This window comes from Chlorocebus sabaeus, chromosome 2, assembly GCF_047675955.1.
Source record: "Chlorocebus sabaeus isolate Y175 chromosome 2, mChlSab1.0.hap1, whole genome shotgun sequence".
Taxonomy (NCBI): Eukaryota; Metazoa; Chordata; class Mammalia; order Primates; family Cercopithecidae; genus Chlorocebus; species Chlorocebus sabaeus.
Genome location: NC_132905.1, coordinates 261,957 through 274,790, shown reverse-complemented (window position 1 = coordinate 274,790; position 12,834 = coordinate 261,957). Strand labels below are relative to the sequence as shown.

The window sequence follows — 12,834 nt, the reverse complement described above, 5'->3', positions numbered from 1 at the left end:
CATGGCTGTAATCCCAATACTTTGGGAGGCTGAGGTGGGAGAATCACCTGAGGTCAGGAGTTGGTGGCACGAGTCTGTAATCTCAACTACTCGGGAGGCTGAGGCAGGAGAATTGCTTGAATCCAGGAAGCAGAGGTTGCAATGAGCGGAGATCACGCCACTGTACTCCAGCCTGGGCAACAGAACAAACTCTGTCTCAAAATAAATAAAAAAATAAAATTAAAACATAAAATAGGCCAGGCTCAGTGGCTCATGCCTGTAATCCCAGCACTTTGGGAGGCTGAGGTGGGCAGATCACCTGAGGTCAGGAGTTGAGACCAGCCTGGCCAACATGGTGAAACCCTATCTCTACTAAAAATACAAAAGTTAGCCAGGCGTGGTGGTGGGCACCTGTAGTCCCAGCTACTCGGGAGGCTGAGGCAGGAGAATCACTTGAAACCGGGAGGCAGAGGTTGCAGTGAGCTGAGACCATGCCACTGCACTCCAGTCTGGGCGACAGAGTGAGATTCCATCTCAAATAAATAAATACACAGTAAAAATAAAACAAAATAAAACAAAACCCCTCTTTGGGTTAAATCCCTACTTGCGCACAGCAAGCACTCTGAGGGCAAGGATGGGACGGGCCAGTGCTTCCCCCAGCCCAGCAGGCCCTTGATTTATGTCCACTGAATGAATGATTCCTGTTAAGGATGGGAAACGGGGAAGGTGGAGACAGTGCGGAGATCAGGTCATCACCAGACGCAGAGAATGACGGAGGCAGGGAGAACTGCCTTCGTCCTGCCCTCCTGGTATCCATGGCAGGAGACCACCCAGGCCCAGAAGGACATCAGCTGGTGGAAGGGGAAGCCCACCTGGAATGTGACGGGCTCCAGTCACTGTCACCCTCCTGGTCCTGCCTCCCTCACCCTCCTGGTCCTGCCACCATCACCCTCCTGGTCCTGCCTCCCTCACCCTCCTGGTCCTGCCTCCCTGACCCTCCTGGTCCTGCCTCCCTGACCCTCCTGGTCCTGCCTCCCTCACCCTCCTGGTCCTGCCTCCCTCACCCTCCTGGTCCTGCCACCCTCACCCTCCTGGTCCTGCCTCCCTCACCCTCCTGGTCCTGCCACCATCACCCTCCTGGTCCTGCCTCCCTCACCCTCCTGGTCCTGCCTCCCTCACCCTCCTGGTCCTGCCTCCCTCACCCTCCTGGTCCTGCCACCATCACCCTCCTGGTCCTGCCTCCCTCACCCTCCTGGTCCTGCCTCCTTCACCCTCCTGGTCCTGCCACCATCACCCTCCTGGTCCTGCCTCCCTCACCCTCCTGGTCCTGCCTCCCTCACCCTCCTGGTCCTGCCACCATCACCCTCCTGGTCCTGCCTCCACTCAGGCACTGCCTGGGGCTTTCCAGGGGGCTGAGCAGCTGACCAGGAGCCTTTGCCGGGGCAGCCAGGCACTTCCTGTAAGGCCTCTCTCCTTGCAGCCCCAGCTCCAGGGCCTGCTCCTTCCTCCTCCGCCCCAGGGGCTTTCCGCAAAGCCTGAGGCCTGCTATTTTTAGCTGAGGGAGAGGGACCAGTTCCTGGCCCCACTGCCGCCCTGAAAGAGCCTGGGCTAAACTGGGGCTGGGGTTGGGCCTAGGGGTTGGGGGAGAGGCTACAGTCCCCAGCCCAGGCACACCTGGGGTGCAGAGGGGACGCTGCAGGCTGGGCTCCCAGCCCAGTTGGTGGACCAGGCGCTTACCCTGGGGAGGTGGGACTTAGGGCCTGGGTGGGCTGCCGCCCACTTCCTGTGGCCGCACCCCAGCACTTCAAAGACTGCTGGCAGCCCTGCGGTTAATCCAAGCTCCCACGCAGCTGGAGGGGCTGGGCGGGCACACGCACCTCTGGCAGCTGGCCCCCCCTCCCCTCAGGGCAGCTTCAAAGCAGCACGGGTGGGCAGACCCGTGGTTCGCACGGATCCCAGGGCTGGGACAGGAGACACAAGGCGGTAATGGAGGCCCTGGCAGAGCCTCCTCTGCTCCTATGCTCCCCATCCCACTGCCTTCCTGGGTTGGTTCGGGGCAAAGGCCCAGGTACCTTCCTGGCCCCCAGATCCTGTCTTGAGGCAGGGCCACCTTTAGGGGTACCTGTGTATCTGCTTGGTGCCTGTGGGTTTCAGTGGCCTGGCCATGGAGTCAGTCCCAGTTAGCGAAGCCACAGGAACTGTGGTGGGGGCACCCCTTCAAGACCCCTCAGGACAGCCTCTCTTTCTTCCTCCTTTCCTCTCTTCCTCCCTCCCCACTCTCCAACTGGAAGGGGGGCGGGAGGGGAGGGGCCATAAAGAAGAAGGGGCTCCCTGTCCAGGCCTCCGGGCTGTGGTGGGCTTGACCTGGCGCCAGCTCCCCAGGGACGGCCTGGGCGGAGGTATTGGAGGCGGGGACCTCGAAGCAGCCGCCCCAGAGTCCAGCAGACGCTGAGAACAGAGAGTGCCTGGGGGGTGGGGGGGCAGCTTTCAGGGTCCCCTGGGGTCAGCTCTGGGACAGTTGCTGTTTTTAATCTGCACAAGTGATTTAGAAGGAGCCGCCAGGGCTGCAACCTAGATCCGCTCAGAGCGAGCTCGGGAAGTGCGGGAGGTGCGGCCCAAGAACTGCCCCCACCCCCAGCTGGGGCCACAGGGCAGTGGGGGCCCCGGACGAAGCTTCCTCCTCTCCTGCCAGCCAGGACCTGGGTTCCTGGTGACCTTGCATGTCCGAGGTCTGTCCATCCCGCCCCGGACTGGCTCTCCCCTCCCTGCACCCCCCACTCCTCCTCCACTCTGAGGTCCAGGGACCGCTGCCCAGCCTGGCTGCCGGGATAGAGGCTCCCCCAGATCTAGGGCTTTGAAGGAGCCCCGTCCCTGAGCTCACAGCACAGACGCCCGGGCCCTAGCGGACGCTGGCTTTCAGCCCACCCACCCAGCAGGTGGGAGCCACGCACCCCAGGAAGGAAGGCCTGGGGTTGGGCCGTGCATCCAGCTCGCCGGGGTCCCCACCAGGACCTTGATTTGGCTGTCAGCGACCACCCCACCCCTGCTGACACAAGCTGGGTGCACCTCCCTCGGTCTCTGGGCGTAGGGAGGGAGGGAGGGCTGGGTCTCCAGTCCCTCTGACCACTCCGCTGGCCTGCACCTGCTTAGGGTCCGTCCCCACCATCCACCACCCACCACCCTGCAGGTGCGGTGGAGGCGGGGAGGGGAGAAGGCGCAGGGGCACACGGGCCGTCACCCTGAGGGATTTTCGATGGTTCCACGACTTGGGGAAACCAGGAAAAAGGGGCAACCTCTGTGGCCTACTGCGGACTTGGTGCCCCTGGTGGAGTCGGAGTCCCCACCAGAGACTCCTGTTTGGGCCCTCTGGGCTGGGATGCAGGCTGGCGAGGCCAAACCCAGGGGCCAGGAAGCACCGAACTGGCTAAGCTTAAGCCAAGAGTCAAGGGACCCCTGCCCTTTCCATTCATCCCCCAATCCGGGCTCAGCGTCATCTCCCCTCCTCGCCCACACCCAGGGCTGACTGTCCGAGATCCAGGCCGTGGTTTCCATCTGGTCACCACACGCCCCCCAGGTGAGGGTCTCCGAGGGGCAAGGAGTGAAAAGCTGGAGCGGATTGCCTCACGGGGCGGAATGGCTGCTGGTGCCGGCCTGGTCAGAGGCGGGGATCAGTATTCGCTGAATATACAACACAGAGGGACCACTAAAAACGCAGATAAAAGCATGGAGCCGCCAGTGTGACAGAAGAAGCTGCAGAGAAGCTCCCTCAAAGACTCACAGGCGACACAATCACACCCTGTGGAAAAGCAACTGGGGCAAAGCTCTTGGCTTTAAGAATACCCCCTTGGATTGAGCATCGTGCTGCTAGAAATCTGGCCAGTAAGAAAAGCCCGGCCAGGTGCAGTGGCCCACGCCTGTCATCCCAGCACCGCGGTGGCTCACGCCTGTAATCCCAGCACTTTGGGAGGCCGAGACGGGAGGATCACGAGGTCAGGAAATCGAGACCATCCTGGCTAACAGGGTAAAACCCCGTCTCTACTGAAAATACAAAAAATTAGCCGGGCCTGGCGGAGGGCGCCTGTAGTCCCAGCTACTTGGGAGGTTGAGGCAGGAGAATGGCGTGAACCCGGGAGGCGGAGCTTGCAGTGAGCCGAGATCGCGCCATTGCACTCCAGCCTGGGTGACAGAGCGAGACTCCGTCTCAAAAAAAAAAAAAAAAAAAAGAAAGAAAGAAAGAAAAAAGAAAAAGAAAACCCCCTAGAGGCCAGGGTCCTTGAACAAAGGTGCGCGATGCCCCACGTCTGCAGTGGGGAGAGGTCTGGAGCCCGTGTGTCCAACAACAGAAGTGGACACAGTGGTGCCAGGGCAGGAACTCCAGGGGGCATTTGCAGGCCTGTGCTGTGAGACTGCAGGACGCTCAGGACGCACCTCGGAGAAGAGCAAGCCTGCTGCAGAGTGACGTGAACACCAGGTCTGTTTCCGTACGAGAAAGTGACAGAAGACCCCTAGATAAGATTCTGTGTGGGCCGGCCGTGGTGGCTCACACCTGTAATCCCAGCACCACGGTGGCTCACGCCTGCAATCCCAGCACTTTGGGAGGCCGAGGCAGGCAGATCATGAGGTCAGGAGATCGAGACCATCCTGGCTAACACGGTGAAACTGTCTCTACTAAAAATACAAAAAAACTAGCCAGGCATGGTGGCGGGTGCCTGTAGTCCCAGCTATGTGCTATGCGGGAGGCTGAGGCAGGAGAATGGGCGAACCCAGGAGGCGGAGCTTGCAGTGAGCCGAGATCGTGCCACTGCACTCCAGCCTGGGTGACAGAGCAAGATTCCGTCTCAAAAAACAAAAGACTCTATGTATGTCTATGTTTCTAGGCAAATAGAGGAGGGTGTGAAAGATACGGTCCAGAATAGCAACTCTGGGCATCTAGGAGGGAGTGTGGAAAGAACAGTTAATCGTCTTATATCCCTGTGCCACCGGATGCAATGAGAATGTTACATTTCAAATAACAAAAATAAGCACTCATATCAAAAACTGGTTATTGCAGTGAGAGAAAGGACCCTGCTCTAGGGTCTTTCAAGCCAGGGTGAACCTGGGCCCTGAACATACCCTTCAAAGTGTGTGTATGGAGCCCAGTGGACGATCTACCATTTCTGCACTGGAGTCTGCAGCAATGGTGCAGACTGCCCCTGAAGAATTCAGCCGACGTCACGCAGGCCAGCAGGACTTTTGTGTGTGTGTGCAGCAGTGCCATCATAGCTCACTGCAGCCTTGAACTCCTGGCCTCAAGCAATCCTCCCACTTCAGCCACCCAGGTGGCTGGAACTGTAGGCTTGACCCACCATGCCTGGCCCCTGCAGGACTCTTGACCCCAACCCAGACTTTACCTTGATGTGGGCATCTGTCCCCGCTCCCTCCCCTGACAGTGCAGGGGGCTCTGTCAAGGATTCTGGAGAGACCCTGGCTCATTCCCAAAGGAGACGGGGAGCAGGCCTGGGGAGGAGCCGAATGCCAGTGTGGGGGTGCCAGAGGCTCCAGTGGCAGTGCTTGTAGGCAGGGAGGATGGAGAGCCCTCCACACATACACAGCATGGCCACCCAGGGGTGTGTACTGAGACGGGTGTTGGGGGGCACTCTGGGGAGCGCTGCTCACCAGTGTCCTTCATCCTGGGCAGGAGAGAGGCCCAGAGTACAGGCCCTGCAGGGAGCCAGGATGGAGAAGGCTCCAGTGTGCGCCACTCCCCCACCAACCCCACCGTCCTGAGGGCGCTGAGTAATTAATTCTCTGTGACTCCAGATGTTCAGCAGCTGTCTTGGCCATTTCCGCCCCTTCTCCTGACCCTGCATCCTCCAGGAAGCATCCCCTCCTGTCCTTGGGCTCCAAGCCACCCCCACCTTCCCTGCACCCCATTTCCTGAGCAGAGGCGTTTGTGCAGACTCAGCTCCCGCACCCACCAGGGTAGCTTCAGTTTTCCCAAGGCCTGGGCACTGCTCCCTGCGTCCGGAGCTGCTGAGGTCAGCTCACTCCCTGATGGATGCCCTCTGCCAGGGGCTCTGATCCTGGTTCCTGCCCCTCCGGCCTCTGGGACTGGTTTTCTCTCTCTCCTCTCCTTCCTTCTCCAAGGTTGGCTCTGCAGGCTTCAGCGGCATAAATCAAGGGCCTCCAGGGAGGCCTAGCAGAACTGGCCAGCGGGAGAGCCCTGCCCCAGTGCAGGAGGGTGGGAACCAAGGGGTGGAGGGCTCAGAGACTGGCAGGCCCTGTGGGGGTGGGGTGCACACTCAGATGTCTGCCTAGAGGGCACTGGGGTGCGGGGTGGGGTTGCCTCCACAAACGATTAACAGGGACACGGCCCCCCCACCACCTTGTGGACACTTCCCTGAGCTGATGGGGGTGGAGGCACAAGAGGTCACGGTTGCTGCAGCTGGTCCAGTCTGGGGGCTCTTCTAGAGAGGGGACAGCTCCCTTCCTGTCACATGCTTTCCTGTCTCAACAGAGCTGGGGGTTCTGGGGCACTTGGACTCCCGTGGGCTGGTGGGGTCAGGGGCTGGGCCAGACACAGGATAAGGCATGGAACCCCTGGGGGCCAGCGGCTCCAGCCTACTGACCTTTGCCCCTCAGAATCCGGTCCCAGGCTCTCCCCTCCTCCCCTCAAGAACTTCCTGCTCTGTGTGTGTGTGTGTGCGTGTGGGTGGGTTGTTGTGGGGGCAGCTAAGGGCAGGTGGGCCTGGCTAAAGAAAAGCCTCCATTTCCAAACAAGTCCCTGAGCAGATCAAGCTGGGAGACTGCCCCCAGGAGGACGAGGCTCCTCCAAGCAGGACCTGTTCAGGGGAATCAAAATAAGTTTAGTGCATCCAACATCCCACGTGTACAGTCCTCCAGGACTCCTGCCGCTGCCAGGATCTAAACTGAGGAGACACGGACACCCGTCAGATCCTCGGCTCTGTTGCTGGGTTCACTCCTGTGGTCTCACACAAAATGGGCCAAGAGCCTTTGGGCCCACAGCTCCAACCCGCCTAGAGTAAGCAGCTGCTGAGTTTGTGAAAGAGGCTCCTGGGAAAGGCATCATCTCCCCCCGCTGCGGAAGTTTCCATCCCCACCCCTAACCACAACAGGCTCCTTTCCCCACAGGGTCGGGGCGCACACTTGAGCAGGACCAGAACCACCAATCCCCAGGGGAAGCCTTGCCCATCTCTTGGCCCCAGGGGCAGTATCCTGTGGGTTTGCTCCTGAGGCAGGGCTCCTGTTGCTGCCCAGGACCCAGTGGAAAGGATGGTGTGACAGGTGCACCAGTGGACCCTGAGACACCCTCTTTGTCCTCAGGCCTCGACCAATGAGCACAGCAGCCAATCCGAGATCAAAGCTGGATAACCAGGAACATCTGGATCTCAACTGTGTGTGTGCCTGGGGGTAGGACTGCCAGATTTAGCAAAACAAAAACAAATTTAAAAACAGGCTATATCTAGGCCAGCATGGTGGCTCATGCCTGTAATCCCAGCACTTTGGGAGGCCGAGGCGGGTGGATCACCTGAGGTCAGGAGTTAGAGACCAGCCTGACCAACATGGTGAAACCCCGTCTCTACTAAAAGTACAAAAAGTAGCCGGGTGTGGCGGCAGGCGCCTGTAATCTCAGCTACTCGGGAGGCTGGGCAGGAGAATCGCTTGAACACCCGGGAGGCAGAGGTTGCAGTGAGCCGAGATTGCACCATTGCACTCCAGTCTGGGCGACAAGAGTGAGACTCCGTCTCAAAAACAAACAAACAGACAAACAAAAAACAGGATATCCAGTTAAGTTGGAATTTCAGATAAACAATTTTAAAATATAAGTATGTCTCAAGCAGTAGTTGGAACATACTTACACCCAAAAAGTATTTATTTGTAATTCCAATTTAACTGGCATGTTATTCTGTATTTTATCTGGCAACCCAGAATGGGGGTAATAGTCAGGCCCCCAAATCGCTCCCTTTGTTAATTGGTCCCTGTCCTTTTGTCCCCCAGCCCCTAAAGACAGCAGCAGTCCTCAGCGGACTCCCGAACTGGGGCGGGGCCTGTTTGGGTCAGGTAGTGCCTCTAACCCAGATACTGAGCAGGAGAGCACAGAGAGGGTGCTTCAGCCTGAAACTACCCCTTCCCCAGAAGGCTGGGGTCTCAGGCAGGCCTGGCACCGGGGCTCAGAGGCTCTGGCTGGATTTGCCAAACTCCCTGATTGTGCATTTCTGTTTCTGGTCTGGGGAGCTGTTGAGTCCCCAGAGCTGCCCCCTTCCCTGGGGCTCCCCCTGGCGGGCAGCCTGTGACCCTGCCCTCAGGTGGGCTGCCCCTTTCCAGGGCAGGGGAAAAAGGGGAACCCACCCTGCCCCTCCAGAAAAGGGGGAGGCGCCGCCTGGGAGTGGGGGTTCAACCCGGGAGTGAGAAAGAGGAACCCCAGCCAGGCAGGACCCGCCGGAAAAGGTCACTGCTGTTGCTGGCAGCCAGTGAAAAGAGGATCCAGAAAAGAAGGGGGCTTGCTTCTGGTCTGCACCGAAGAAGGAAGGTGTGGAGGGGAGGAACCAGCAGGCCGGGAGCAAATACCACCTTTCTGGTGCGGCAGCAACCCTGCTCTGACCCTGCCCTCCTGGGGAGACCAGGTTTAAACCAGCAGACCCTGAAGGGGTGGGGGCGGGGACCCATAGCAAGCCCAGTACACACGGAGGAGGCCTTGCTGTCCCTTTCTGGCCTGTGGGGTTGTCCACCTTAAATTTAAGGAAGAGGGAGGCTGGGCGCAGGGACTCACACCTGTAATCCCAGCACTGTGGGAGGTGGAGGTGGGAGGATCGCTTGAGCCCAGGAGTTCAAGACCAGCCTGGGCAGCAGAGCGAGACCGCGTCTCAATTTAATAAATAAATAAGAAAGAGGGAGACAGTAGCTGCTCAAATCATGGGTGGGAAAGCTGGGCCTGGGAGCGTTTGGCCGGTGGGGTCTTGGCGAAGGTGGGGGAGGGGCAGAACCTTGGGCCCATCATCTCTGGAACCCTTTGTGTCCCATCACCTAGCAACAGGAAGCAGCCTTCCCTCGGCCCTGGAAGGCCAGGTCACAAAGGCCATCAGGGCCTGGCTGGGAGCCGGTATCCCCTAAGACTGCCCTGAGCCTCTCGCGGCGACCCCGGCCCAGTGGCTGGGCGTTGGGACCACCACCCATGTGCGTCATCTGCTTCGTGAAGGCGCTGGTGCACGTGTTCAAGATCTACCTGACCGCCAGCTACACCTACACATTCCGCCGCTGGCCCGTGGCCTTCCGCTGGGATGACGTGCGCGCCGCGGGCGGGAGCAGCAGCCACCGGGCACTGACCTGCGCGGCCGCCGCGGCGGGCGTGTGGCTGCTGCGGGACGAGGCGCTGGGCGGGGACGCGCTGGGGCGGCCTCCACGTGGGGTGCGCAGCCAGGCGCAGTGCCTCTTGCAGCAGCTCCGCGAGCTGCCCGGCCAGCTCGCCAGTTACGCGCTGGCCCACTCGCTGGGCCGCTGGCTTGTGTACCCCGGCTCCGTGTCCCTGATGACGCGCGCGCTGCTGCCGCTGCTGCAGCAGGGCCAAGAGCGCCTCGTGGAGCGCTACCATGGCCGGCGCGCCAAGCTGGTGGCCTGTGACGGCAACGAGATCGACACCATGTTCATGGACCGCCGCCAGCACCCGGGCAGCCACGGGCACGGGCTGCGCCTCGTCATCTGCTGCGAAGGCAACGCCGGCTTCTACGAGATGGGCTGTCTGTCTGCACCGCTCGAGGCCGGCTACTCCGTGCTGGGCTGGAACCACCCCGGCTTCGGCGGCAGCACTGGCGTGCCCTTCCCTCAACACGACGCCAACGCCATGGACGTGGTGGTCCAGTACGCACTGCACCGCCTGCACTTCTCGCGCGCGCACGTGGTGGTCTACGGCTGGTCTGTTGGCGGCTTCACGGCCACCTGGGCCACCATGACCTACCCGGGGCTGGGTGCACTGGTGCTGGACGCCACCTTCGACGACCTCGTGCCGCTGGCGCTGAAGGTCATGCCCCACAGCTGGAAGGGGCTGGTGGTGCGCACCGTGCGCGAGCACTTCAACCTTAACGTGGCCGAGCAGCTGTGCTGCTACCCGGGGCCGGTGCTGCTGCTCCGACGCACGCAGGACGACGTGGTCAGCACCTCGGGCCGCCTGCGCCCCCTGTCACCCGGCGGCGTGGAGGGCAACCGGGGCAACGAGCTGCTGCTGCGCCTGCTGGAGCACCGCTACCCCGCCGTGATGGCGCCGGAGGGCCGTGCAGTCGTCACCCGCTGGCTGCGCGCTGGCAGCTTGGCACAAGAGGCCGCCTTCTATGCACGCTACCGCGTGGACGAGGAGTGGTGCCTGGCGCTGCTGCGCTCCTACCGTGCACGCTGCGAAGAGGAGCTGGAGGGCGAGGAGGCCCAGGGGCCACACGGACCCGCCTTCCCATGGCTGGTGGGCCAGGGCCTGAGCTCGCGGCGGCGCCGGCGGCTCGCACTGTTCCTGGCTCGGAAGCACCTCAAGAACGTGGAGGCGACTCACTTCAGCCCTCTGGAGCCTGAGGAGTTTCAGTTGCCCTGGGGGCTGTAACCTATACGCCCCAGTGGGGGATCACGCACTTGAACACCTTCCTGGCCTTCTTGGTTCACCTCTCCATACCCCCAACCACTGCGGGGGTGCGGCGGGGGGAAGGGGGCACTCCCGATCTGCTGTCTCAGGGAGGGTAGGCAGAACACGGGGACTTGGTGCTGTCCTTCCTTCACAGGGGCGTCCTGACCTTACCCCCCAACCCCGCCCCGTTTTTCCTTGCTCCATCCCCTCCTTTCTCTCTTCCTCCCACAAATACTTTTGGATGCCCCCACCCAGCTCCTAAAGGGAATGAAAGCTTAACCTGACCCGGTTTATGGCAATACTCTGTGATGAGTGCCTTCATCACCACAAAAGGATGATGGGAACAGGGACTGTGGGGTCCCAGGGAGGAGCCCTTCACCTGGCCTGGGTTACAGGATGGCTCCTGGGAAAATGACGCCAGCTGTGCTCTTAAAGTCTGTGCAAACTCCTCCTGTGAAAGGAGGACACTGGCATCGCAGGGCTGTGGGCAGGTCTTAGCGGCTGGGCATTCCCAGGAGTTCACACTGGCTATTATTCTGTAGGGCTCCCTCTCACCTCCAAACTCCTGGCTTCCACACCAGGGCATTCACAGACAGACTGCAGACTCACATGGTGGCATGTGAGGCTACGGATACACCTGCACGGGCCAGAGGACACTACTGGGTGTCCCCCAGAGCCAGGCCTGGGCTGGACTTTGTTCCTGGCTTAGGGATGCAACACAGAATGAGACCAGGCCTCTGCTCAACACAGTCTGTAATGTCACATCTCTGTGGTCTGCCCTGAACTGCCTGAAGCAGGTGTCTGTATACGTCCCTAGTCCCTGGGCTGGCCTGGTTGGGTTGAGCAAGGATCTCTGGAAAGAATGAAAGGCAGCAAATGGAGAAAACATTACTGAGAGCACCAGAGCAGGATAGGCAGTGGTGGTAAGGGACTCAGGCCTGTGCAAGAGTACCCGGAAGACACCTGTGGGAGGAGGTGGCCGGGTGAATGAAGGGCAGTGGGAGGAGCTTCCATGCCTAGGGACCAGCACCACCCCAGGCTGGAAGCCCAGAGTGCAGTCCTAGGACATCTGATCCGAAAGGGCTTGAATACCATTTAAGGCTTTTCTTCCAGGAGCAAGTCGGAGTCAAAGAAAGGAAGTTGTGGGACTTGTTTCATGGGGCCAGTTGCCTGGTGGGTTACACGCCTCTCCTCTGAGGTCAGGCATCCTGTTCCAGAGTATCCTGGTAGCGCTTCAACTTGCAGAGTGACCTAGGGCAAGTGACTTTAACCTCAGCTTCCTCGTCTGTGGAGTGGGGAGGGCGCAGTGCCGGCTTGGTCGACCTGAACAGGAAGTGAGACAACCTCGGGGTGCACGCGCTCAGGCCGCAGGGTCCACACCCGAGGCGAGGCGGCAGCGGCGCCTGCAGGGCAAAGGGACGAATCGCGGTCTTTTTCAGCGCAACCCGCATACAATAAAAAGTCCCCACCAAAAGGACAAACTAGCCAGGCGTGAGGGGTAGCTGTAATCCTAGCACTTTAGGAGGCCGAGGCGGGTGGATCACCTAAGGTCAGGAGTTCGAGACCAGCCTGGCCAACGTGGCAAAATCCGTCTCTACTAAAAATACGAAAACTAGCCGGACGTGTTGGCGCGTGCCTGTAATCCCAGCAACTCGGGAGGCTGAGGCAGGAAAATCGCTTGAACCCAGAGGGCAGAGGTTGGAGTGAGCCGATATCGCGCCTTTGCACTCCAGCCTCGGCAACAAGAGGGAAACTCTGTCTCAAAAAAAAAAAAAAAAAAAAAAAAAAAAAGACCAACTAAAAAAAATAATATAAATACAGGACTTACGGGGGGAGGCTGACCCCTAAAGTAAGGGGTCGGGTTGGAAAGGATCTCACGGGGTCAGAGTTTGAGCCGCCGAAGCGCGCGAGCCCCAGCACTCCGGGGCAGCTGCCTCCGACCCGGAAGATCCCCTGGGGCCCTGCGCTGGCTTTCCACAGCGCCATGTTGGACAGTCCTCCCACTTCCCACCTTCCTCGTCCTCCCGCTACTCCGAGCGTTCTACCTGTGACTCTCGCTAGTGGAGCCAACCTGGAATGGATTCCCTTCGAACCACGCCTCCCTCTCCTGCTTCGCCCACAGTTTCAGCCTATCAGATTGAGTCGGATAAACCAGGACTGGCCAAACGACGTTCTCATTGGACATCACTGGTGGGGGCGGGACGAAGGCGGAGCATGTGCCCGGGCGGAAGTGGCCGTCGCGTCGCTGATTA

At 60.2% G+C, this 12,834-nt stretch overlaps 1 protein-coding gene and 1 long non-coding RNA gene across 2 annotated transcripts; one reads left to right on the top strand and one right to left on the bottom strand.

Moving 5' to 3' along the window:
- The first annotated feature begins 9,108 nt into the window (after positions 1 to 9,108).
- Positions 9,109 to 10,599, top strand: ABHD16B (abhydrolase domain containing 16B). Its single transcript, XM_008010586.3, has one exon. The coding sequence runs from the start codon at positions 9,152 to 9,154 to the stop codon at positions 10,559 to 10,561; it is 1,410 nt and encodes a 469-aa protein (XP_008008777.1). The 5' UTR covers positions 9,109 to 9,151; the 3' UTR covers positions 10,562 to 10,599.
- Positions 10,600 to 11,318: 719 nt separating this feature from the next.
- LOC140708677 (uncharacterized) lies at positions 11,319 to 12,830 on the bottom strand. The gene is made up of 2 exons (XR_012088867.1): positions 12,628 to 12,830; positions 11,319 to 11,985 (listed from the first exon to the last, which is right to left on the bottom strand). It is a non-coding gene; the product is annotated as an uncharacterized lncRNA (long non-coding RNA).
- Positions 12,831 to 12,834: the final 4 nt, after the last annotated feature.

What these genes read in the sequence shown, in the direction of transcription:
- ABHD16B (XM_008010586.3), top strand. Translation starts at nt 9,152, where the DNA reads ATGTGCGTCATCTGCTTCGTGAAGGCGCTGGTGCACGTGTTCAAGATC.